The sequence below is a fragment of the Leopardus geoffroyi genome, chromosome B2 (assembly GCF_018350155.1).
Source record: "Leopardus geoffroyi isolate Oge1 chromosome B2, O.geoffroyi_Oge1_pat1.0, whole genome shotgun sequence".
NCBI classification, from domain to species: Eukaryota; Metazoa; Chordata; class Mammalia; order Carnivora; family Felidae; genus Leopardus; species Leopardus geoffroyi.
The window spans coordinates 132,456,104-132,482,911 of NC_059332.1; the positions used below are offsets into that span (position 1 = coordinate 132,456,104).

The 26,808-nt window shown below is 38.5% G+C and overlaps 1 protein-coding gene across 4 annotated transcripts in view; it reads left to right on the forward strand.

Moving 5' to 3' along the window:
- The window catches only part of ADGB (androglobin), a 164,736-nt gene that overhangs the window by 80,972 nt on the left and 56,956 nt on the right, over positions 1-26,808 (forward strand). For all 4 annotated transcript variants that reach the window (XM_045499942.1, XM_045499943.1, XM_045499944.1 and 1 more), the window contains 8 exons: positions 2,130-2,259; positions 9,084-9,117; positions 10,029-10,212; positions 11,162-11,225; positions 14,581-14,683; positions 17,512-17,653; positions 19,006-19,120; positions 23,363-23,530. In XM_045499942.1, the coding sequence (XP_045355898.1) occupies positions 2,130-2,259; positions 9,084-9,117; positions 10,029-10,212; positions 11,162-11,225; positions 14,581-14,683; positions 17,512-17,653; positions 19,006-19,120; positions 23,363-23,530 (940 nt within the window). The remainder of the gene's footprint in view (positions 1-2,129; positions 2,260-9,083; positions 9,118-10,028; positions 10,213-11,161; positions 11,226-14,580; positions 14,684-17,511; positions 17,654-19,005; positions 19,121-23,362; positions 23,531-26,808) is intronic.

Consider the following 26,808-nt stretch of genomic DNA (forward strand, 5'->3'; position numbering starts at 1 on the left):
TGTCTCTCTCTCTCTAAAATAAATAAACATTAATTTTTTTTTAAGGTCAAATAATCAAATTCACATATTTTGAGAAACTTAATTTTTCCTATACCTACCACTAATTTTTATAAACCCAAATTTTCTTATACCTTGTAACATAATCATAAAACTAAAATTAAATATGCTATATAGATTTTAAAGCCTAATTTGCTGCATTATGTAACATGCTAAATTCTTTCATATGCTAGAAATACAAAATAGCACATATACATAGAATTTTCCTAAACTTAACATAAAAAATGTTAGTGCTTCATAATTTTTCTAATTAATTTCATACTTAATATTACCCACTAAGATGATGCTTTTTTCCATTTCAAATCCCTTTTTGCTGTCTCTCAATTGATTGAGGTTTCATACTAACCAGAGATTTTATGGATTTTTGAGAGCTGCAGACCACCAGGAGAAATTTCCTCACAATTCAAAATGTCACTCCCAAATTTCTAGAATCTCTGTGCCAGTAGGCACCACATATGGGTTGGTTTCATAACCTGAACTCCCTGAGTTACTCCCTTACTCTATTTTCTTATATTTTCCTTCAGCTTTATTATCTGGTCAAGGTGGACGGAAGTCTACAAACCAAATCTAGGTGACTTATCTATTCACTGTTTGACTCTGTTATGAATTTCCTGGCATATTTATTCAATCTGCCAGAGCCAAAAACAAAGATATGTGAATGACATTTTATCGTACAAGAAAGAAATGTCCCTTGTCCAGCTTTGCTGTGCAGTCAGAGTTCTCAGGTCAATATGAGTGCAAGCCCTTTTTCGGCGAGCCCTTGAGAGCGACTGCGATCATAAGTGCCTTTCCCTGGAACACTACCTCTGTAGCAACATCCCAGAGTTGCCCATTCTTGGCTCCTGGCCAAGTGGAAGCCACTCAGAGCCTCACAACAAATATGTCTGTGCTACCCTCTAGCGTCAGCTTCAGGTAAATCAGAGATGCTTAGCTTGTGAATTAAGAACTTTCACTAAACATTCGCAAAGAAAAAAAGTTTAGGAAGACTGTATACATGAAATTTAATTTTATCGTTGACAAACAAAGTAAAATATATGTGCTATAACAATGTCTTTTTATTGTGCCTATAAACTTCAAGGTATGACAATGGCGATTCAAGGTCTTATCAGTAATTACTTGAAAGGAAATCCTGTACCCTTGAGTAGCTAGTAAGAGTGCCACAGTTATAAACTCAAGTGCTCAAGACTCACAATTTCTTACTCTGAGCCCTATTTCACTGATACATTACTCTGATGCTGAGTTAAATCAAGTCTAAATGTAAAATTCCTTCGTTCTGATCATCAACATTTAAAGATGACCACCATAGTTTTAAAATAGTGTTCTAGAAAATTTTTACAGCAGTGCGTTGACTGATAGAGATACTTCTTCATAGTACAGAAAGCAAGTCAAGGTTTTTAATATGAAATAAAAATCTGTTATTGGATGCAAATTGATGAGATGATGAAATGAACAAAATCAGAAATTTCTCTTGACTAAACTGCTGTTATTTAATATACAATGCAATGGCATTAAGCCATGAAAGAGAAGGGAATCTTACCATTTATGACAACATGGATGGACCTTGAGGGCATTATGCTAAGTGAAATAAGGCAGTCAGAGAAAGATGAATACCGTATGATCTCACTTACATGTGGAATCTAAAAATTCAAAAACAAAAACAAACACCCAAGATACAGAGAACAGATTGGTGGTTGCCAGAGATAAGGGGTGGCTGACATGGGTAAAGGGGGGGGGGTCAAAATGTACAAAGTTCCAGTTATAAAATAAATAAGTCATGAGATGTAATGTACAGCATGATGACTATAGTTAACAATATGTATTGCATATTTGAAAGCTGCTAAGAGAGTAAATCTTAAGAGTTCTCATTACAAGAAAAAAATGATAACTATGTATGGAGATGGTTGTTAACTAGACATGTGATCATTTTACAATACATATTAATGTAAAATCATCATGTCGTACACCTGAAACTAATATAATGTTATACAGCAATTATGCCTCAATAAAAAATGCAGTTATAACTTTAAGCAAGACATTAAGATGACAGAGGTTGTTTTTTTTTCTTTTATTAGTCATTTTGTACAATATTTTATCAAGAAAGGGGTACCTCCAGGATCTGGTTTATCTTCCCTTGCTGAAAATGATGAAACCATCACCTTTAGCCAGCCAGACTTAATTCAGTTGACAGGAGCAGTATCTCAGGTAACTATGTTACTCTTATTATTGGCCCAATTCTTAATTATAAATGTTTTTTTCTTAAATTGTGAAATATGTTATACACCAATGTATGACATGCATCTGAACAGAACAAAGAATACCGTGAAAATAAGCTTTTTACATATCTATCATCTAGATTAGAAAATGCCATATTCATAGCAGTCCCCTGCGTGTCTCTCCCAGGTTGCATCTCCTCTCTGCCATTCAGAGTTTGTCATTAACCAGCCTCATACTCTTCTAATTTTTCCAATTATGTATACGTTTATAAACAATATAACCTTAGTTTAATTGCTATATAATTTTATCTGAATGGATTCATATTAATTCTTCTGGGACTCCTTTCACTTAACATCAATTCTGAGATTTGTCTCCTGCTGCGTGCCACAGTTCATTCAATTCATTTCACTGGTTGAAGGTATTTAATGGATAACCAACCTACTGTTTTTTTTAATCGTTCACATTGTTGATGGTTATATTCACTGCTTCATGTTTCTTTTTTTAAAATTTTTAAGTGTTTTTATTTATTTTTGAGACAGAGAGAGCATGAGCAGGGGAGGGTCAGAGAGAGAGGAAGACACAGAATCTGAAACAGGCTCCAGGCTCTGAGCTGTCAGCACAGGGCCCAATGTGGGGCTCAAACTCACAGACAGTGAGATCATGACCTGAGCTGAAGTTGGACGCTCAACCGACTGAGCCACCCAGGCGCCCCGCTTCATGTTTCTTACTATTGTAAGCAGTAATACCATGACTATTCTTTGCTGTCCCTGTATGCATGTGTAAGAGTTTCCTTAGTTCCAGGGTTTGTAATCTTTTACGGACGATGCGTCCCTTTGCCAATTTTTTAAAAACTTTAACACACAATGACGACAACTAATCTGTGTCTGCATATTAGTTGACTATTGATGATAGGGAATAGTGGAAAGCAAAACAGCTGTGTGTGTGAGCACTGTGAGGACACACAACTTTGCTGTCTGGGGGTGGAATGACTGCTAAGTATAGTTGCCTGCTAAGTATAGTATGATTGGGCAGCTACAGGTCGTGAGAGTATCCATAGAGAGTAAGATGTAGCCACTTGAAACCTGACAATGGGCCTCATAACTGTGTAATTTCAGAGTACTGATCAACACATGTGACATTTTAGGATATTTGCAATTCTTTTTTTTTTTTTGATATTTGCAATTCTAATGATACGTAGGGTACTGTGATTTCTTTTGTGTGTAAAGTCACAATTATTGTTAACAACATTGTGGCTACTCACCTGCATTGATAAATTGATAATGGAGGAAAATGCTGAACTTGGGTTAAAGATGAATTTTTTCAACCATCCATGTTCACGGATTCCTGAAATCTTAACAATGAGCCCAAAGGACACTAGGCTAGGAATCCCTGCTCCAGGATGTGAATCTGGCAGTATAGTTGTTGGGTCATAGGGCATTTACCCATTTAACATCACAACAAAATGCCCAACAATTTTCCAATACAGGTGTATCAATATCCACTTCTGTAAGCCCTGGATAAGCATTTTCTTCACACCACATCCTGGCCAACACTTACAGTGTCTGATATTTCAACTTCTGCCAGTGTGGTGGCTGTAAAAAGGTAGTTGTTGTTTAAAAGGTAATATATTAACATGTTAAAAAATAAAAATATAAGGCATACATTAAGAAGTCTTGTTTCCATTCATGTACTTCTCCATTTTCACTGCTCTGCCCTCTGTAGGACACTTTCGGTGTTTCTTTGTGCAAATGCAAAGAAACACACAATAATCCATCACCTCCCCTTTTTCTGTTCAAAATTTAACAAACAAAAGAGTTTTTATTGAATATGTACAGGTGAAAATTTCATATCTATACCTAAAGAGTGTCTTTATTCTTAAAATTGCATAATATTTCATTATGTGAATGAATCGCAGTTCATTTCTACCAATCTCTATAGATGGCATAAGATAACTTGTGGGGCAGGCCATTGCATAGAGGTAAACACATTTTTTTAGTATTAGTTGAAAAGCAGACTAACAAATGAGAAATCTCATAAAGAGAATGAATAGATTTTTCACAGTTTTAAAGTTTTTCTTTAAGTTTTAATCTATTCCATGCAGTATTTTTAAAAAGTCAAAAAGTACCCAAAACATAAAAATAGCCAACCTGTCTTACTCCTCCTCATTCCTTAGTCTTCTCTCCAGAGTCAATCACTTTTATTTTATTTGTGTTTCTTCTGGTGTTTATCTCTACATTTCTTTTTTAAAACTAGTTTTATTTCTTTCTTTCTTGTTTTCTTGTTTTCTTGTTTTCTTTCTTTTTCTTTCTTTCTTTCTTTCTTTTTTTCTTTCTTTCTTTCTTTCTTTCTTTCTTTCTTTCTTTCTTTTTGAGAGACAGAGAGAGAGAGAGAGAGACAGAGAGAGAGAGCATGCATCAGGGGAGGGCCAGAGGGAGAGGGAGGGATACAATCTTAAGCAGACTGCATGCTCAGTGCAGAGCCCTACCCAGGTCTCTATCCCACAACTTAGAGATCATGACCTGAGCCAAAATCGAATTGGCCTCTCAGTGGACTGAGCCACCCAGATGCTCCTGTATCTCTACATTTCTAAATAGTAGGCCTTATGAAGGCAGAGACGATGATTTTATAATACACTGTTTTTCTTTCATCACTAGTGAAAATTCCTAGCACATGGCAGACACCATTATGTGTTTATTGAATGATGGGATTTTGTTATTTCTTTATCTGTCAAGTTAGATATTATCCCTTGTTGTGGAAGATAAGGATACAGTACTGTCTTCACTCACCATCACACACCTCTGCTTTCCTCTCTCTTCCAGGTTTTTTTTTTTTTTTTTTTTTTTTTAATTTCAGAAGTCTTTGTTGAATTGATATTCTAGTTATTTAAGGATTATTACTGTGGAGGCAAATACAAAAACATTTCTTACATAGATTTTTGTACAAGCTAATTATGGTGTTTTTTCATTTGGTTACTTTTTTTTTTTTTTTCAAGTTTGTGTGTTTGTTTGTTTGTTTAGGGAGAGAGAGAATGAGTGTGCAGGAGCAGGGGAGGGACAGAGGGAGAGAATCCCAACCAGCCTCTACATTGTCAGCATGGAGCCTGATGTGGGCCTGAGCCCATGAACCATAAGATTATGTCCTGAACCAAATCAAGAGTCAGACACTTAACTGACTGAGCCACCCAGGCACCCCATCATTTGGTTACTTTTCTATGACACATTAGTAAACCTTCCCAAATAATGAATGAAAGAAAGAAAAGAGAGAAAAGAAAGGAGGGAAGGAAGGAAGGAAGGAAGGAAGGAAGGAAGGAAGGAAGGAAGAAAGAAAGAAAGAAAGAAAAAGAAAGAAAGAAAGAAAGAGAAAGGGAGAGAGAAAGGAGGGAGGAAGAAAGGAAGGAAAAGAAAATCCCTCTAAAGACTGTTTGGCACACAAACACCTTAGGTTTTCTTTAAGTGCCAGTTATGTTCCTGGAGACACCTCCCCACCCCAGAATCCTTTGCTTTCTTCCTACAGTTCAAATGAATGGAACCTTATACCCGTCATCTTGAGACTTCCTTTTGTCTCTCTGTGATGGATTTCTTGTTTTCTGGAAACTATGTTTCTAGGTTAAAACCTAATTTTGGTGAATTGCATTTTCCAAAACTTCTGGGAAAAGATTTATGAGAATTGGAAATTATGAGAATTGATGTGCTTGCAGTTATCTATAATCCACCCTCCACCTGATTTATATTTTGGTGGGATATAGATTTTAGTTTAGAAATCATTCCTTTAGAATTTTGAAGTTCTCCCTTAATCCCTTTCCTTAATCCCTTGTCTTCTACCTTTAAGCATTGGTTTTCTTTTTCTTTTTCTTTTTTTTTAACTTAACCGAATGTCCCCTCCCCCCGCCCACACACACAAAGAAGAATAGTTAACTATGTTAACTGTGTGAGCGGATGAATTTGTAAATTAGGTTGATCTTAGTAGCATTCTACAATGTATTTACAGAAATACAAGCATTTGTCCTTGAGAATACACATGACATTGGGATTCTTGATCATTTGTATGTGACTCTCTGCCATCTCAAAGACCATCTTTTCATTCTTGGAATAATTAAACTTTGCAGTGATTGGCCTTGGTATGAGTCTTTTTTATGAACTGTGCTGGGTACTCCATGAACCCATTCAACCTGGATAATTTCTCCTAATAGTGTTTCCTGGAGGATTTATTCAGTCTGGATGATTTTTCTTAATACTGTTTCTTGCAGAGTTCCTTCTTCTCAACACAATGTTAAGTACATTCACATTGCTGCGCAACCGATCTTCAGATCTTACTTCATATTACAAAACTAAAACTCTATACCCATTAAACAGTTTCTCATTCCCCCTTCTCTCTGTCCCTTAGAACCACCATCGTACTTTGTCTCCATGAATTTGACTACTCTAGGTGCCTTATATAACGGGGGATCATACAGTATTTATATGCTTGTGACTGGCTTATGCCATTCAGTATAATGTTCCCGCAGTCCTTCCCATGTTGTAGCATGTGTCATTCATATGTGTGTGTATATATATATGTAATAGTATATAATATGATGGAATAGTATATATTCATATATATGTATATCACATTGTTTATTCATTAAGCCAACAATGGACACTGGATGCATGATGCTAATACGACCATAGGTATACAAATATCTCCTTGAGACACTGCTTTCAATTCTGTTGGGTTTTTATCCAAACGAGGACTTGTCGAGTCACATATTAAATCAACTTTTATTTTTCAGGAGCTGCAATACTTTTTTTCATTTTATATTCTCACTAGGAGTGCACAAGACTTCCAGTTTCCTCACGTCCTCACCAACACCCATGCCTGTTTATTTATTTATTTTTTATAACAGTAGCTATCATAATGGGTATGAGGTTGAATCTCATTATACTTTTGATTTGCATTTCCCTAATGATTAGTGACGTTGAGTATCTTTTCATGTGCTTGTTGGTCATTTGTTTATCTTATTTGGGTAAATATCTACTTAAGTCCCTTGCCCATTTTTAAATTAATTCGTTTGTTTTCTGTTGTTCTTTACATAAGTTCTTTATATATTCTTGATGCTACCCTTTTCTCAGATGCATCATTTGCAGACTTTTTCTCCCATTCTGTAGGTTGCGCTGTATTGATTATGTCCTTTGATGGACAGAATTTTTTTTATTTTGATGTAGTATGTATTTTTACATTTGCTATTGTTGTGTAGTATCACAACCAAGAAATCACTGCAAAATCCAATGTCATGAAGCTTTCCCCCTAGGTCTTCTTCTAAAAGATTTATAGCTTTAATCTCTTTGTCTTTTGTGTCGACTTTGTCATCCAAACTTTCTGTTGAATTTATTCTACTTTCTTATTTTCAGTTTCTAAGAGCTCTCATTCTTGATTGTATTTTTTTTTAAATTTTTTAAAACATTTATTTATTTTTGAGAGACAGAGCACTAGTGGGGAGGGGCAGAGAGAAAGAAGGAGACAGAATCCGAAGCAGGCTCCAGGCTCTGAGCCTGACGTGGGGCTCGAACTCACAAACCGTGAGATCATGACCTGAGCTGAAGTTGGAAGCTCAACCAACTGAGCCACCCAGGCTCCCCTCTTGATTGTATTTTTGGAGACATTTCTTATTTGATAGATGGATATTCTCTTATCTGTCTAATATTACCAATTTCAAAAATATATCCTATATAGTTGTTTCTGTTTTCTCTTAATCTTTCCACCCACACCCTTTAGTTTCTTTCTTTGATATAAGACTCCTTCCTTAATTGTCTGGTGATACTCTGCTGCATATACGTGTCTAAAGAATTTATGACATTAAAGAGCTGCTGATTGGAAGTGGCTTTATAGAATGGCTAGAGCTTGTCAGCTGGTAGGGTAATTAATTTAGGATAATTGGGGGTAAATGAGGTTCATTTGGGACTGGGATTAGCTCCAAATGTAGATCTTGGGGTTTTCCCCTGGCTCTGGTCAGTTTCTCCAGTTTAGAGTCCTCTAATCTCCCTCCTGGGGTGGACTGGGTCAAAGGCGTTGGTATACACTGATCCATAAGTGTTATTGAACCAAGCAGCACAGAGGAGCTGAGAGTTCAAAGTTCAGCATGTGGACTTTCACTTAATTCCTCTCCTCTTTGTATAGTAGCTTCTCCTGTTTCCCACGGTACCTGTGAACCCAGATCTGGAGATTTCTCATTTAATTTTTCCACATGAAGCCATTTCCAGAGTTCTGTTGAGGCAGAAGAAAGCTAGATGCTAACGTTGAAAGGATTTAGGGCAAAGTGGGGATTTGTTCTGTTCCTTAAATAGACATTTAACCCTTTCCTGTGTTTTGATATGAGCCCATATCTCATTCTCTCTGTCTCAGATGCCTGCTAATTGTTTCAGGCGCCCTAAGGCATGGATGGGCTTGCTTCTTGGATAAGGATAAGGATAAGGATAAGGATAAGGATAAGGATAAGGATAAGGATAAGGATAAGGATAAGGATAAGGATAAGGATATTATTGTTTTAATTTAACTTTTATTATAAGATTCGATTATTTAAAGAAACTCACATATTCTTTGTTTTAATGTCACAAACTTAAACCCTCAGCCAATTATTTAATTAAATTCACATCTTTGAATTCTAAGGTTGAAAACAAAGTTTCTGCTTTGCCATGTTTTAGTAACTATTGCAGAAATCTGTTTCTTTAATATTTAAAGACAGTATTAACTCTTTTAAAAGCATTGGTGCTTTAGATAACTAACATGTTTTGTTGAATTTAAAAATGGTTTCTTAATGTGTTCCTTTCAATTCACAGGGAAACATTACTTCCCAAGTTATACCTGGAAAAGGTAAATTCATAAACTTCTCATGACTTTGAAAAACATCAAAGCACAAAGGGATCTCTGTTTCCTGACAGCTCTTAAATTCCCCTTTTCCTGGCTCTCAGCAGCCTGTCTCCAGTGTCTCCTCTGATGTGTTGAGTCTAATCTACTCTAGGCTAGAAAACCCTGATAATCTCACTGGTTAAATTCACACTTAAAGTCAAAATAAAAGATGATCTGATTAAGGGCCCACGAGTACAGTTCATGTGTTTTAATGCAGGCATGTGATGATCAAAGTGCTGAAACCATTGCCAATTCCTCAGTTCCTAAATGAAGACTTGGCCAATCCTCACATCCAAAAAAAAGCATTATGTGGCATGTGCATATGTAACATTTTGAGTCAAGAAGTCTGTAAGAACTTTGTGACATTACTTGATAGACATAAAACAAGATACAGAAATGACAGACTGTGAGGTGCCATTAAATGGCTCACTGAAGCACGTTTATTGCAATGGCTTTCTCAGGTTGTCCTTTCTTCTGTTGTGTGAGCCTTATAGGAACATGTCTGTCTATAGTAGATTTTAAATACACTAGCTAATTTTAAACAAACTAGCTAATAACTGTATAATCTGTGAAACTGTTATAACTTTATAATCTGTGAAAAATGCACATACGACTTTATGAAAGTGATTTCAAAAGTTCTTAACACTCTGCTATGTGTATGAGTTAGGATTAGATTCCCGAGTGTATGAAAATGTGTCTCTGCATGAACATCCCCAAATCTGAGGCTTGCTGTAAATGATTGTCTCAGGAAATGGGGTTTTTTCTTTCAAAAGTAGACTTCAATGTGAAACTCCCTCTATAAGTTTCCATACCTCAATAACTTAATATTTAACAACATGGGTGCAATTGACATGTTTGTCTTCTGCTATGCACAGAAGAGCTAACAGAACTTGGATTAAATGACACAGCTCATCAAGGTGAAGGACTTAGTTTGGAAAGAGATTTAGTCAGCCAGACGACAGCAACACAGGAAAAATCACAGGAGGACCTCCCAACAATAAATAATAGCGTTTCTAAAGAAATATGGTTAGATTTTGAAGACTTCTGTGTATGCTTTCAGTAAGTATGAACTTTTTGTGAGTATTAAATGTGGTGGATATATAAGCCATTAATTTTTAGCTATCATTTAAATGGATTAAACCAATATTACTCTGGCATTGATATAATAGCAAGAGAAACTGTTAGAAAGAAAGATCGATGAGTTGACTATCCACATAGAACATCAATGGCCGAAACTCAGGCCAGTTTCAGGCCATCCTCAGAGACTTACTTATTGATTAAGATGAAGACTGTTTATTCACTAAGAGAGATCATTTGTGTCCCTTTAAGACAACTAATTCAATACAGTTGTTATGATTTTTTTCCCAGCTTTATTGACGTATAATTGGTAAATAAAATTTTAAGAGATTTAAAACATACATGGTGATGAATTGATATAAATACGCATTGTGAAAGACTCTTCCCATTGAGTTAACACATCCAACACCTCACACATTTACCAATTTGGGGGGACAGGGTGGGAACATTGAAGTTCTACTCTCTTAGCAAATTTCAGTAACACAATCCAGTATTATCAAGTTTAGTCACCCTATGGGATGCCTGCGTGGCTCAGTCGGTTAAGCATCTGACCTGGTTTTGGCTCAGGTCATGATATCACAGTTTTGTGAAATTGAGCCCAGTATCAGGCTCTGTGCAGGCAGTATAGAGCCTGCTTGGGATTCTCTCTCTCCCCTTCTCTGTGTCCCTTCCCCACTTGCGCCGTCTCTGTCTCTCTCAAAATAAAGAAATAGAAGCTTACGATTTTTTTTTTTTTTTAAAGTTTAGTCACCATATTATACATTAGATCCTCGGACCTTATTCATCTTATAAGTGAATGTTTGTATCCATTTACCAACCTCTTCCTATTTTCTACACCCACCCCTGTAATTATTTGATCCTACGATCCTAACATGTTGTACTAGTCTGTTGCATATGATGGCATTAACCTGTTATAAATAATGTTTTCCAGGAATATATATATTTTTCACAAACCAAGTTCATATTGCCTTAACTTTCAAAAAACAGAATTCAAGGTAAATGTATTATTATCTCCTTTCCTTCTCATATGTAAGTTTGTGATTAAATCATGCTAGTGAGAAACACCTTCAAATCTATCAAGCATTTCTAAAATTATGATTATATTAACAAAATCAATTCTTAGAGTCTTCTACTAATCTCTTATCCAGACAATAAGCAAAATTCTGCTACTCATGTCTCCAAGTATGAGTCATCTGATTATGTTCAGTCCTGAGCTGTGTTATTATGTGAATTCACATTAAAAGTGCTTGATTTGTGAATAAATGAATCACAAATAAATTCGCTATATTTGATTTAAATTGTTTATTGAAATACATGCTATTCCTACAACAAAAGCACATTTTTACTATCATTTCTGCTGTTTTTGCCCGTGTTCTTCTCTCTACCTGGAGTTCATTCTCCGTCTTTATTCCCTTCATCAGGCTAATGCTAGAAGTCTTTCAGAACAGCGTGAACGTCCTTGACACTGTGAGACCTCCTTCCCTGGCCACAGAGTCTAAGTCAAGTACCCTGACTGCATGCACTCTGTGTAACCTATGCTTACCCTTCTCCGTCCCAACTGCCTGATTGTTTTTCTCTGTGGCCCTCCACCTACCCACCCATTTGATGTCAACATCTTAAGGAGAAAGACTCTGTTCTTTTGTTTACTATTATACTATTGGTCCTAGCATGAGGTAGGAACTCAACAACAAAAAAATATTGAATGAATTAATTAACAAATCTTACATGGAGTGGAATTTGGGGGGAAACTGTGAAGCATATTCTGGGAAACTAAATTTAACTGAAACTCTTATGTTGCTTGTATGGGGCCGTTCAAGCCCCCTGCAATAATGCCACATCTCCAGAAGCGGTACACACAGTTGGGGGAAGAAAGAAGTCTTGGAGATGGCTTTTCTCATTGCATTTTTACTAGATGAGAATGCCAGCAGAGAAAACCTTTTTTAGCATTTTTCAGGAGGTGCTTTGCAGCTGGTTGTCTGCTCTGAAAGCAAGAATCAAGTCTGTGGTGGTGCCTGTGGGGGAAGGTCGTGGGAGAACTGGTCAACCTAGCTCTGGAGTTTATCTATGAAAATACCCAGAGGAATGCTTTGACTTTATGAAAATAACATAACTGCTAATTGGGAATAAGTGGCCCCAGAGATGTGAGAATAACATACAGTTTACAGGCACTTCACTGCATCTCCATATTCACTGTTGGCAATAATAAAATGAAAGTCATTGATAGGTGCCTACTCTGTTGCCGGCCCTGAACTAGGTTTTTTATTGCATTAGCTCCCCATAGCAAACCCTATGAAAGGACTATTATTATCATCATTTTTCAGGTAAGGAAGCTGAGGCAGGTTAAGGCTGAGTAAATTGCCCAAGACCACCACACTGGTAAGTGGCACAAGCATCATGAGAATAAGGTTTGCCTGATGTGAAGCCTGGGACTTTGTCACGAGTACTCCTCTCTCGCGAAGTACACCGGGTTGGTAGCCTGGAGCCAGACTGCCTGGCTTTGAATCCAGGTTTCATTGGAGTGGGACCCTGACTAAGTTAAGTCCACTTTGCCTCAGTTTTCTTTCCTCTAAAATGATTGCAGTAAGAGCCCATTATCCTAGCATTGGGAAAATAATTGAGAGGATGTATGTAAAACACTTAGAAGAATGCCTACTAAAGGCAAGTGTAAGCAATGTTGCTGTCACTCTTGTCACTAAAGGCACTTTGGTTACGAGTTTTTGTTATACACCACCCTCCTAGGACACATGTGTATCTGTGCAGTAAAATGGCCAACTGATTTTACAAACTGGTGGTAAATATAGATTTTTTTCTCCCTCCCCAAGTCCCAGCTGGGCAAAATAAGATGATAGCAGTTCCTACGAGTCCCTTTAGTCCCCCGATTTGTTTTTTACACCAATGATATGAAAAAAACAACAGCTTTTTCTTGGAGGGCATTGGAATTCAAACTTAACAGCCATTAGGATGGCATGGGAGGACGGATTGGTTGTGGGCTCAGGCCAGGCATTCCTGATTTTAGTGGCTGAGCCTGAGGCCTCTCCCAGCACATTCCATGGATGTCCCATCAGTGCTCAGTGTGTAGGTGGGATAGGTGCTCCCAAGGTGCCCGGTGCTGACACCAGTGCAGAGTTCCTCTGGGTGGCCTCCATGCCCATCCTGTCCCCAAACTCGCAGGCCCTCAAAAATGACAGCAAATGAGCTCTTTGCAGGAACTCTTCCTCTGGCACGCACACTGGGCTGGCAAATCCAAGCTTCTTTCATGATTTTGGATAGTGAATATTTGAAACAACTGTCTTTATCGCCAACATGTTGCAGCTAAAAGGAAACAAACAAAATAGATGTCAAATGCTTACTACTGAAAGATACTGAGGGAAACGATCTTTTAAAACCTAGTTACACTGTATCAAACATTTCCAGAAATGCTTGTCATTCAATTAAGTAACAAATTTTTCTTTCATATTTTGTTTTTATATTGTAAAATACTATGAAAGCTTTTAATGTATAATAACATTAAGTTAATTTAACACACTTACCATATACCATCAATCAAAATTATGTGGAAGCACCAAGAATTTGAGAGGCAATAAAAGTGCTACAGTCTCAAAGACCAACCTTGGAGTTGGTAAATAGATAGACCTACTTTTGAATTTCAGCTTTGAACTTGCAAGTTCTGTGACATTTGGAAAGTTACTTACTCTCTTTGTGTTTCAGTTTCTTCATCCATGATTATGGATATTAATAGTGCCCCTATAGGATGGATTGAGATCATGTGCATGTAACCCTTCCGTGGCTGTCCTTTAAGGGAAGTTCTGGTTTTACTCAGTACTCTCTTGCATTGTCAAAGCGAAAATCCAGTCTGGTTCATTAGTGTGCGTTGGCTATATTTCTAGAGATCTTGTAAACAAAAGGAAGAAAGGGTTTATATCACATGCCATCCTATAAAATACCTTGATACATCCCCATTGGACATTTCCATTCTTTGCCACAGTTACTTTGTGTCCTGTCTATTTATCAGAGATCTGTATGTTCTGAGTATTGCCCAGCCTCAAGCCCAGTCTCCTCCCATTTGTTATTTCTGAAACAAGCATATCCCTTTTCTTCACTCGTGGAGAAGAGCTTTGACTCTCTCTGATAGGGAGCCAAACACACAGGTCCTAGAGACCCAGCTTCTATAGACTATTGCCAGCATTTACTCACTGTGATTTTCTTCCTGTCATTAAAGCTGTAAAGTACTTACTGTGATGTCTAGAGCACAGTAGGTTCTCTATAAATGTTAGGTAGAATTATTAGAAGTGTGAAATATGGCATTAGTTGACTAATATTAAATTCAATGATTTGTCTGATTTCTCGCAGTTCTCAGATGAACGCGTGTCCTACTATCTGTTTGTGGATAGTCTGAAACCCATTGAACTGCTGGTTTGCTTTTCTGCACTGGTACGATGGGGAGAATCTGGAGGTAAGAGGACTTAGAAAATTATAGTCTTAAACCCCAGATCACTTTCATTCAGTCCAGGGGAAATACAAGATTTTGGGGCTCTGGATGAAGGACACTATTTCCTCTCCAGAGTCTGCAAGAGAGTCCCCCTCACACCGCCTCCTAGGATGGTCTTCCTCCTCAGACGTCATGGGTTATGCTCACTCTTACCACCTGCTCCTCTCCTTGTTGCGGTCACATGTTCACCTCTTCAGCATGACTAGCCACTCTGTTTTTCTTTCCACCTTTGCATGTCACCATTCTTGAGTCTTTCAAGATCTGTTGAAAAACGTGCACCCTTCCTTTGATTTGACAATTCTGAAGATCTTTTCCTCCATCCCACCCTGGCCTTTGTTTTCATGATTATACTTTAGAACTTACCTGCCAGTAACTATATCATCTCAAGCATCCCCATTTCAAGCTCTGACTACACACCCTGACTCTCCAGTCCACTTTCTCTAGAACCCTTGCTTCTACAATCCTTTGACTCCACTGGGACTGCCATCCGTTGACCCTCCCTCTTTTCCCTATTCATCTGTCTCCTCGTGTCCTTATTTCTCTCATCCCCCAGTTTCCATGGCCTGTTGTTGTAATTGTAGCCTTGGACATACCTCAGCGTGATTGCTCATCTTTACCCCCTCAGCTTACTGTCTTGGCAAAATCCCAATAATGGTTGAATTCAGCCAATGAGCTCTGTATCTTACGTGTGGTGCATCAGAGCACTGATGAACGTGAACCGATTGGATGTGAGTGGAGAAAAAATAACCCTATCAGCTAGTCCCACGTTCAACTGAGGGCCACAGATTTCAAAATGGCCCCCTAAACACTGCCAACGCTTCCCTGGTTCATGCATTCCTCACTCTCATCCTCCTGGACGACTATCTCAAACCTTCAGATCTTCTAACAGCGGCTCTCATCCTTGTGTATTTTCAGCTGATGACCTTGCTGCTATTTTCACTGGAGAGAGAGAAAAAATCAGGAATGACCCACTTCATCTTTCCCATAATGAGTTCTCCCCAGTTCTAGTCACCTTCCCTCCTGCTCATGGATGGACTGTTCTTGCTTCTGTCTGAAGCCAGCTCTTTGCACATGTGCATATATGCACAAAACATCATTCTTCAATTCTTTGTCCTGTTTGTTAAAGTTAAATCTGTTTATTTCAAAACAGATTAAGAAACAGCATCCCCCCCCCCCATCAATCTCATTACCTATGAGGTTTTTAAAAATATTTATTTATTTACTTTTGAGAGAAAGAGAGAGAGAGCAGAGGAGGGGCAGAGAGAGGGGGAAGGAGAAAATCCCAAGCAGGCCCCACACGGGGCTCAATCTCACGAACTATGAGATCATGACCTGAGCATAAATCAAGAGTTGGACGCTTAACCAACTGAGCCACCCAGGTGCCCCAACTATGGTTTGTTTTTAATCGTGCCTGTAGTTTTATTTTCAAGATAAATTTGGCTAAGCAGATCACACTTTCCATTTTAAGGAAAATATGCATAATTGAAAGTTTTCCTGATTTTGATGAATAAAATTCAAAATACTACCTCCTATCTCAAATGAATACATGTTTTTACTGGATTACCAAGATCAATCCTACTAATTCTATGTAATCCATGAAAAGCTATGGCTTTTATAGAAAAATAAAAGCCTAAACAGCAAAATCAAAGCATCTCTAATTCAAATTTATAATACCTGGCTCTATGGAGGTTCAATCAAAATTTGCTGAATGCTGGATATTAAATGTCCTGCCAACTTTGATGGCAGGCCTATGATTTTCTACCCAGGTATACCCAGCGGTTAGAACAGGGTCTAGTGTGTATCAGTGGGCAATAAATACTTGTTGAATATTTCCAAACTTTATTGGTATAAGCTTAGTATATCTATTAAGTAAGAGCTCCTAAGCCATACCATGTCCTAAAACATTGAAATTCTATGTGCATAGAGGTGTTTCAAGTCATGTTGTGCTCTTGTATATCCTCAGTTTGAGTATTATCGGGAAATAGGGTAAAAATATAGGGTAATATAAGTTCTGGAGATGTAATATACAGTAGGGTGACTATAGCTAATGATACTATATTATATATTTGAAAGTTGCTGAGAGAGAATCTTAAAGGTTCTCATTACAAGAAAAAAAAACTGTAATTGTGTGGGGTAATGGATGTTAACTAAATTTTCATGGTAACCATTTCACAATATATACATGTATCAAATCATTATGCTGTACATCTAAAACTAATACAATGTTGTGTGTCAAGTTTGTTTCAATTAATTAAATTAAATTAAATTAAATTAAATTTTTTAATTTAAGAAGTGTTTTGGCCTTAGCTACCCATGAAGAATGCCTGATATTCTTTATTCATTTTCAGAGAAACACTAAATGCTAAAATTAAATTTTTGTTACTGATTTGCTATTTCTACACACAATTAAAGCTAAGAATCCAAAGTAAAAACATAAGCAATAGGATATTTTGACTTCGCTTGGCCACTATCTTAGGAGAGCCTCTTAATTTCCCAGATATGTTTCCCCCACCCTTTAAAATTGCACCTAGAGGGATATTGTGATTTCTGCCACAGATAATAAGGTAAAGTGATGGGGATGATTCTGAGGAGGAAAATGGGACAGAGAGGAAAACCTGAATCCCATTTCATATTATTTCCAGTAATTATCTCCCCAGAGTAATTTCTCTGGGTTTTATGAATAATTTCAGAACACCTCTAATTCCTGATATTGTTAGTATCATTACTAGGGTCGTGAAGTGAAGGCCAGCTATACTCTCACAGTCAAATTTTCATATTTTTCCCTTCCCTAGCTTTAACAAAAGACAGCCCCCACGTAGGGCCTGGACTGCTTACAGCGGAATCCCTTTCCTGGAAATCTCTGAAGCCACGAGATCTTGTTTTGAAGATTCATACGTATGCCACCAAGGCTGCGGTGGTCCGGCTGCCTGTTGGGTATGGAGTAACTTCATTTTTCCCACATGAAGAACTTTTTGAAGCCTTGTAAGCTACTGGCTACCTGATAATTAAACAATATGGGATATAGGATATGGTTTCTGAAAGTGATTTCGTATGAAACAGATCTATCATTATGATCCTTGCGAAAAATAACTCCACGAGCAAATATATTAAAGAAATGCTGTTCACCGAATCTCCATTTGGAAGACCCATGATTGTCAAAGATTAACAATTTCTTTAGTAAAGAATAGGGTTTAAATCAGCATTTCTTAAAATCAATGCATCAAACAATCCTTTTTGTTTTCTTCAGAATCTTATATGCCTTGGCAAGAACCATGATTTTATTTAAAAACAGACTTTTTTCCCTACCAGTCTGTAGTTTTACCTTGTGTTTAATATTACCTATAGCTTTATTTTTAATTAAAATAAACTTGGCTCGGCAGATTATATTTTCCATTTTAAATAAAATATGCATAATCAAAAAGTTTTCTTGATTTTGATGAATAAAATTCAAAATATTACCTCATATTTCAGACGAAATGAATATTTGTACTGTATTTCCTAAGATCAATCATGTTAATTCTATGTGATCAATGAAAAGTGATGGCCCTTATGAAAAAAAGCAAAGCCTAAACAGCAAAATCAAATGCTAAAATAATGTATGGCAAGCATCCAATCTTCCCAGGAAATAATAAATTTTAAAATTCCATATTTCTCACATCCTACCCTGAAAACCCTGGCATAGAGAGGTTCTCCCAGAAGTCATTACTCTGAGTGCTAATCCATTAAGACAACCAAGAACAGGAAATTAATAAAGAACCTCCGTATATATATCTGGGTGTTTCCCTGCAGGGCCTAACCTATCAACATGTATGTTTTGAACACGCTCTAAGTGCTCAACAATGGGGGGAAGGAGTGTCCCTGCTCTCGGTGACGCCGCAACCCTGGTAGGAAAGACACAAACAACACACATAAAATTATGCATCTGTGGGAAAGTGACTATGAAATCTACAAAGCCCTATACCACTGTGAATTATTCTTGTTAGTGAAAAATCAGGAGTCACTTGCACTGGGACTGCAGCGTATGGGAGGTTCCTCCAGCATGTGCAAGTTCCTCATTTAGCGTAACTATGTTTTATGAACATAGTTCATAATGAAACATAGATTCCATGATCTCTGATGATTCTTTCAGAGTGAATATCCAAAAGTCTTTATCCCACCAGAGTTAAAGAATTCTACTCTCAGTAATGTCTGACTTCATTTGAGCACAAGCTGTCATCAAACAACCAGCAGAGTCAAGGACTACAACGGGAACCCCTGGGTCCTCATATATTGTCTATTCTCTTTAGGAGACATATGCTTCTCTTCACCGCATACTCCCCCGTGGGGCATTCCATACACATCTGCAGCATGGTGACTTTTGTCATTGGGGACGAAGATGTCGTGCTACCCAACTTTGAGCCGGTAAAGTTTAAGCAGTTGTGATTTTTTTGGTGCCTTGTTTTCAAAGATTTTGAACTAAATCATAGGCCTATTTTTTGTAATTCAACTTACCCATGTTTTACCTTTTAAAACTGTTAAGTATATTCTGCAAGAAATTCTCCAAAATGACACGTACAATAAAAATAGCCTACACTCTGCAGGAATGCAAAATAATTTTAGTTTTTCTCCGACAACTGCATTCACTTCTGCTCTGTGGAATCCCCTTTCACCTCTGTTAACATCTCAGGTAGATCCCATAGCATACTGGTCCTTCGGAATGTATAGAGGATCAGTACAGTCCTTTCCATTACAGCTTGAAATTCTGGTATCATTGACTCCTTTTACCCCTTCCTCAGCCTAAGAGATTTGGAGCATTTGTCTCTGGGATTCAGGGAAAGAGGATCCATGGAAAGTCCTGTCACTCTTGTTCATCTCCTCTTTTCTCGGCCTCTTCTTAGTTTCTCTTACACCGCTGTTCTGACGGTGTCTGAAAGAAGAAACGAGGTAAATGCAACCGGCCACTCCCCTGAGGTCCTGTCTCAGTTTTAGATGTCCTCTAAAAGGCATCCCATTTAGATATGTGGGCCTCTGCTTTGGGGGGACCAATTTGCATGGGGCATTCTCAGTGCATAATTCAGTTTTACACCCTCCCTCATCCCATCTCCATGTAGCACAGCCTCTTTTTTTTTTTTTTTTTTTTTGTCCAAAATACAATTTTATTTTATTATTTTTTTATAATATATGAAATTTATTGTCAAATTGGTTTCCATACAACACCCAGTGCTCATCCCAAAAGGTGCCCTCCTCAATACCCATCACCCACCCTCCCCTCCCTCCCACCCTCCATCAACCCTCAGTTTGTTCTCAGTTTTTAACAGTCTCTTATGCTTTGGCTCTCTCCCACTCTAACCTCTTTTTTTTTTTTTTTTTTCCTTCCCCTCCCCCATGGGTTTCTGTTAAGTTTCTCAGGATCCAAATAAGAGTGAAACCATATGGTATCTGTCTTTCTCTGTATGGCTTATTTCACTTAGCATCACACTCTCCAGTTCCATCCACGTTGCTACAAAAGGCCATATTTCATTTTTTCTCATTGCCACGTAGTACTCCATTGTGTATATAAACCACAATTTCTTTATCCATTCATCAGTTGATGGACATTTAGGCTCTTTCCATAATTTGGCTATTGTTGAGAGTGCTGCTACAAACATTGGGGTACAAGTGCCCCTGTGCATCAGTACTCCTGTATCCCTTGGATAAATTCCTAGCAGTGCTATTGCTGGGTCATAGGGTAGGTCTATTTTTAATTTTCTGAGGAACCTCCACACTGCTTTCCAGAGTGGCTGCACCAATTTGCATTCCCACCAACAGTGCAAGAGGGTTCCTGTTTCTCCACATCCTCTCCAGCATCTATAGTCTCCTGATTTGTTCATTTTGGCCACTCTGACTGGCGTGAGGTGATACCTGAGTGTGGTTTTGATTTGTATTTCCCTGATAAGGAGCGACATTGAACATCTTTTCATGTGCCTGTTGGCCATCCGGATGTCTTCTTTAGAGAAGTGTCTATTCATGTTTTCTGCCCATTTCTTCACTGGGTTATTTGTTTTTCGGGTGTGGAGTTTGGTGAGCTCTTTATAGATTTTGGATACTAGCCCTTTGTCCGATATGTCATTTGCAAATATCTTTTCCCATTCTGTTGGTTGCCTTTTAGTTTTGTTGGTTGTTTCCTTTGCTGTGCAGAAGCTTTTTATCTTCATAAGGTCCCAGTAATTCACTTTTGCTTTTAATTCCCTTGCCTTTGGGGATGTGTCAAGTAAGAAATTGCTGTGGCTGAGGTCAGAGAGGTGTTTTCCTGCTTTGTCCTCTAGGGTTGTGATGGTTTCCTGTCTCACATTCAGGTCCTTTATCCATTTTGAGTTTATTTTTGTGAATGGTGTGAGAAAGTGGTCTAGTTTCAACCTTCTGCATGTTGCTGTCCAGTTCTCCCAGCACCATTTGTTAAAGAGACTGTCTTTTTTCCATTGGATGTTCTTTCCTGCTTTGTCAAAGATGAGTTGGCCATACGTTTGTGGGTCTAGTTCTGGGGTTTCTGTTCTATTCCATTGGTCTATGTGTCTGTTTTTGTGCCAATACCATGCTGTCTTGATGATGACAGCTTTGTAGTAGAGGCTAAAGTCTGGGATTGTGATGCCTCCTGCTTTGGTCTTCTTCTTCAAAATTACTTTCCCTGCTCATGGATTGGAAGAATAAATATTGTCAAAATGTCAATACTACCCAAAGCTATCTACACATTCAATGCAATCCCAATCAAAATTGCACCAGCATTCTTCTCGAAACTAGAACAAGCAATCCTAAAATTCATACGGAACCACAAAAGGCCCCGAATAGCACAGCCTCTTATTAGGGAGGCGAGATCCTCTCAGCCAGTCGATAACTCTCTCGGCCAAGGTAGCATCAAGATGATTCAGAAGCAGCTCTTTTGTGCTAATGTTGCTGTGGCCCAGACAGGCTCTGTCACAGATTCTTGCCTCTCTAGGCAGAGATTGTGCAGGATTCCCCTGACAGCCTCCTCTCTGCTGTGCTGTCTCTCTCCAGTCCTCTCCCTCCTGCGCAGTAGAAGAAAGATCAGCAAGCCCACCTTATAAGTACATGTCTCTTATTCCCCTAATTACGTTTATCCTGCTTTTTTAAATTATTTTTTTCATCTTTGTTTTCTTTTCTTAAAAAACAATTTTGCTTTAGGTAGTATGGATTATCCAGTCTGTTTTTTTTTTTTTTCTTTAGGTGACTGAACTTCGTAGGTGTCTAGTTATTTTGATCTATGAACTCATCTTTCCCTGGGATTATAAAAACCTCCATTTTGTAAAACCTACTGGGGCTTAAAGTCAGGCCCTATTATTCTTCAGTTCGAATGAGGAAGCAAGAAGCGATAGACCAGTCCAAGAGCAGAAAGATTCAAGCTGCTCAGAGCTGTATGTGATCACTACCAGTGCTGCCTCTTGACCAGACAATACCAATGGGGAAATACCATTGAGAAGAGGCTTTCTGTAGGCTTTGGGAGGTTGGGGAGAAGGTAATAGGATAGTAAATGCGTTAAGGGGGTGAGTCGGTTGTGTCTGTCTTCATCAGTTCGCCCCAAGCAGCAAATTGGTACTGTCCAGGTATAGCTGCGGGGCCATTCCTCAAAACTTCTGCAGGGAACCAAGGGGCATGATGGCAGCATGGTGCTCCCTAGGAAAGGGGGCAAAAGTAGACCTCACAAATTTTTGTTCCCACTTCACCCCCTCCGTGCTGTCTCAAAGCACCCTCTACTCTGGGCAGCTCCTCCCCTACCCACCAACTACCCACCACATACCAATCAAGATAATCTGCGAACGCCTTAGGTTTCTCTTTCTCTCTCTCCCCCCCCCACCCCCATTCCCCACTCTTTGGTTTTGACCTACGGTTTTGCAATTTGACATCCAATATCCAATTCCTTTTTTTTTTTTTTTCACAAGCTTTATTGAGGCAAAACAGTCAAGCAAAATTGTAAGTTATATAAACTCTACATGCTGGTGATTTTGTATACATAAATATTGTGAAAGGATCCCCATCATCTAGTTAATTAACACAACCATCACCTCACCTCACGTACTTATCTTTTTTTTGTGTGTGACAACATTCAAGTTCTATTAACAAATATCAATTCTGCAATATAGTGCTATCAACTATAGTCACTATGGTTTACATTTAGATAGATCTTCAGACCTTGTTCATCTTATAGTTGAAGGTGTGTACCCTTTTGCTAATCTCTCCCAGCTTACCCCCTTATCTTTTTAATCTTCATCACTATCTCCCTGAACTCTTCTCTGCTCATTGGCTCTCCAATCCCACACAATTTTGTCGAACTAATTCCTAGACACCCTTCAGAACTAAATATGGATATTAATACCATGGAGAAATGTCCCCTGGCTCCCAATGTGAGGTAGGTGTTCTTCCCATGTGTTCCCACTACAGCAGGAATCATATCCCTTGTTTTATATCTTTGAGATCACAGCCTCTAGCAAAATGCCTTGAGCAAGTAAGCCCTTCACAAATAACTGTTGAATCAACCATAGAGAAGAGGTTTAATATATTAACAGAAACTAAATTTTTGTAAGCTTAATTACACTTAAGTAAAAAAAAAACAAAAAAAAAAAAAAAAAACAAAAAAAAAGTGAGGCTGGCTGCTTTGCTTTCCCTTCACAGGAGAGCTACCGATTCACAGAGCAGTCTCTAACAATTTTGAAAGCCGTTGGAAATGTGATTGCTAGTTTCAAAGATAAGACTAAACTTCCTGTGGCTCTGAAGGACTTACAAATGGCTCACTACCCTATTCCCCTCCACAATAAAGAACTGACAGCACAACACTTCAGGGTAAGTATGTTCAAGTTATGGTGTTCCTAGAAGGATACTTTCTGTTTGAAAAAGATATATCTTATATGAGGTGATCCTCCAAATTTAGCCTTTAAAAAGATTTACATGTATTTCAAAGAGGAAGAGAGAGAACTTGCAAGTTTTCTAAAGTGGTGTCTAAGAAAAAGGGAGGGAAAGAGTCTCTTCCTTTATTTTCCATAGAGAGAATTAAGCCTACTTTTGTTATTTGTATTTGCCCTTACAGTACCTTGTATTCTATCTGGGCAACTCTACTTGGGACACAACACTCCCAATGGAGAACTGCTCACCTGGGACATGGGTAACCTACAAGACGTACCTGCTGTGATTTACTCTTGAACCAGTATGATTGCCTCCCTTCAGTGAACTCTGTCATCCACTCTTGAAGGCAATGGCTCTAAATGGCTTAAAGTGGTATCCACAAGCTCTAAAAATAAGCAAATGATTAAATCATCATATGACAAGAAACCTATGGTCTCCACTGCTACAGTCAGCCCTAAGGCTATAGTTGGTATGCAACATCTCTCTCCTCTACCACTCATTCTAGATTTCCCATTCTTTCAGCCAAAGCCTCAGCTGTTCTAGTTGCCTGGTAGGTAACCTAGGCCTTCAATCCTGGTGGGTACAGGACCTTGATTGCCTGACTCTTTTCAGGCTGTGACTAATCATTCACTGTGGAAGCACCAAGATGTATCATGACAGGGATGCCTTGGTGGCTCAGTCAGTTAAAGCGGCCAACTTCGTCTCAGGTCGTGATCTCATGGTTCATGAGTTCTAGCCCTGCATCAGGCTCTGTGCTGACAGCTCAGAGCCTGGAGCCTGCTTGGGATTCTGTGTCTCCCTCTCTCTCTGCCCCTCCCCAGCTCGCACTCCATCTCTCAAAAATGAGTACACATTAAAAAATTTAAAAAAAAGTATCAAGACAAATTCAGACATAATTCTTCCTGTCCTCATTATGCAGCAGAAACCCTAGTACTTCATGACAATCAGGGTAAATTCTTCCTCCACCCCATTATATTAGTTCCTTTTCCCCTATTTGTATATCAGGATGAGGAGCACAAAGCAAGAAAGCATGTATCATAATTTAGGTTTATTGCAAATCATACCATGTTCCCTGATGGAAACATTCCCTGCCATCCATCCCTCGTAATTAGGTTCTCCAATTTAGCAAACTACCTGTTGGGACAGAGAACATTAATAATTGCAAATGGGCCACTGGAAATAATGGTGAGAGAGGCCAATCCTACTTCCAATTTTGAATCCCAGGCCTGCATATGTTAGCTTTCACAGATATAGCACTATGTTAGTCTTTGGTCCTGCTCATCTATACCGTGCTCTGGAGGATACTGTGTCAGTTCTGCAAGGTATCATCTCCAGGTTGGCTTCTTAGCTGAGGCTTTTATATGCCATTCCACTTTACCAGGAATCTTATCCACTCCTCCTATGGTATATATTAGGGCATTGAGTCCCAGACATTTCTCAGTGGTTAACTCTTCTCTGTAAAATGCGACCCTTGGTCCAAGGGGATGTTAGGCTGGATCCAGTGCTTGTAAATCAGATTTTCTGTAATTTCCCTTGGTTAATGGTGCTGACAGAGGCACCAAGGAAAGACAAAGCAAACTCATCGTTGAAGTAGGTGTCAATTCTAGTAAGGACAATCACTACCCTTGACAGAAGCCCACTGGAATAAACTTGCCACCAAGTGGCTGACTGGAATCCCCAGAGGATGATATCACATTAAAGTTTCTGCTACCAGCAGGTTAGACAGCTAAGCATGGGTGAAAAAGAGCTCAAACTATTGGCACCATTCATAGTTCCTGTCCCTGCCATCAATATTACTCATTCATGAGCCTGTTGTTGCTAGGTCAGATCTGATATGTAAGGAAACTTTGTGCATGCATCATTTACACATCTTGATAATGAAACATTTTTATATTTTTAAAAAAACATTTCTTTTTTTTTCTTTTTAATGTTTATTTATTTTTGAGAGAGAGACAGAGCACGAGTGGAGGAGGGCCAGAGAGAGAGGGAGACACAGAATCCGAAGCAGGCTCCAGGCTCTGAGCTGTCAGCACAGAGCCCGACACGGGGCTTGAACTCATGAACCATGAGATCATGATATTACATAGTTAATGCGACATTGTTTTCAAAGAGCCATGTCCCATAAATCAATAGATTCCAAATTTGTCTACCATAAACAATTCCAGATAGATCAGGTGCAGCATTCTGTAAGTGTCCCATAGATAAGGACTCTCTCACTAGAAAATAATATCAGTGTATTACTTGAGAGGTCTTTCATTAGCATGTTTACGACAGAAATGGGCCAGGTCATCTGTATTTCCGTGGGATGCTCACATCTCCTACAGTTCCTTCTCTTTCTTTAGATTTCTATCAAAGTTTATGGCCTTCTAAGCCCTCAGTACATGCAATGGAATAATATTCCCCAAAGCAGAATGTTCTAGCACCAACTCCAGAGAGGACCATCAAGTACTGGCCTCTTTCTTCGCTGCAGTTTCTTATCCTTTACCTTACTGGGGGTGTCTCAGAAAGCCTCATCCTCTGGATCCCTAAAATCTCCACTGATGTAGTGGATCCATGAATTTGTGCAGTGTTTATTCCTCATTCTCTAGCATGCCTGTGTCTTAATCAGGAAGTCACAATAATGGCCCCTTTCTGCCCACAGGTAGCACAGAGTAATATCCTGTAGAACTCCCAACATGATCAGAGACTCTGCTCGCTCAAACATAACAGAGAGGAGGAGTATTAGCATAACTGTGTATTTTTCTTATTTTTACCTTACATGTTGAAATATTTGGGACATTTTATTAGCGTATCACAGAAAACACATCTAACGCATTTAAGTCATAACAAGTAGTGGGATGTGTTAATTTATGAAAAAGATACAGGGAAATCTTCTTGATAGGAATGACTCAGTGAGGAACTTCAAAGAGGGGATAGACAGCCCTTACAACTTACCTTCCTCATTTTGTTTTCTCTTATCCACATGGTGTCTCTAGCCCTAAGTGCATATCCTGGAAAAACTGGCTCCTGATTTATATCACTTTTCCATATGAGACCAGTTTAGAATGTCTTCATCCTGATTTCCAATTAGTCAGCCAGAGTAACACTGATTTGCTTAGCTTGGGTTAGACGGTTGCCTGCAGGCTTACCCACCATTGTCAGCTGATGGGGCAGTTACAAACACAGAGTGTAACATTAGGTCCCTGTCTCTCAATATATGGGGAGGGGTGAGGCATGGT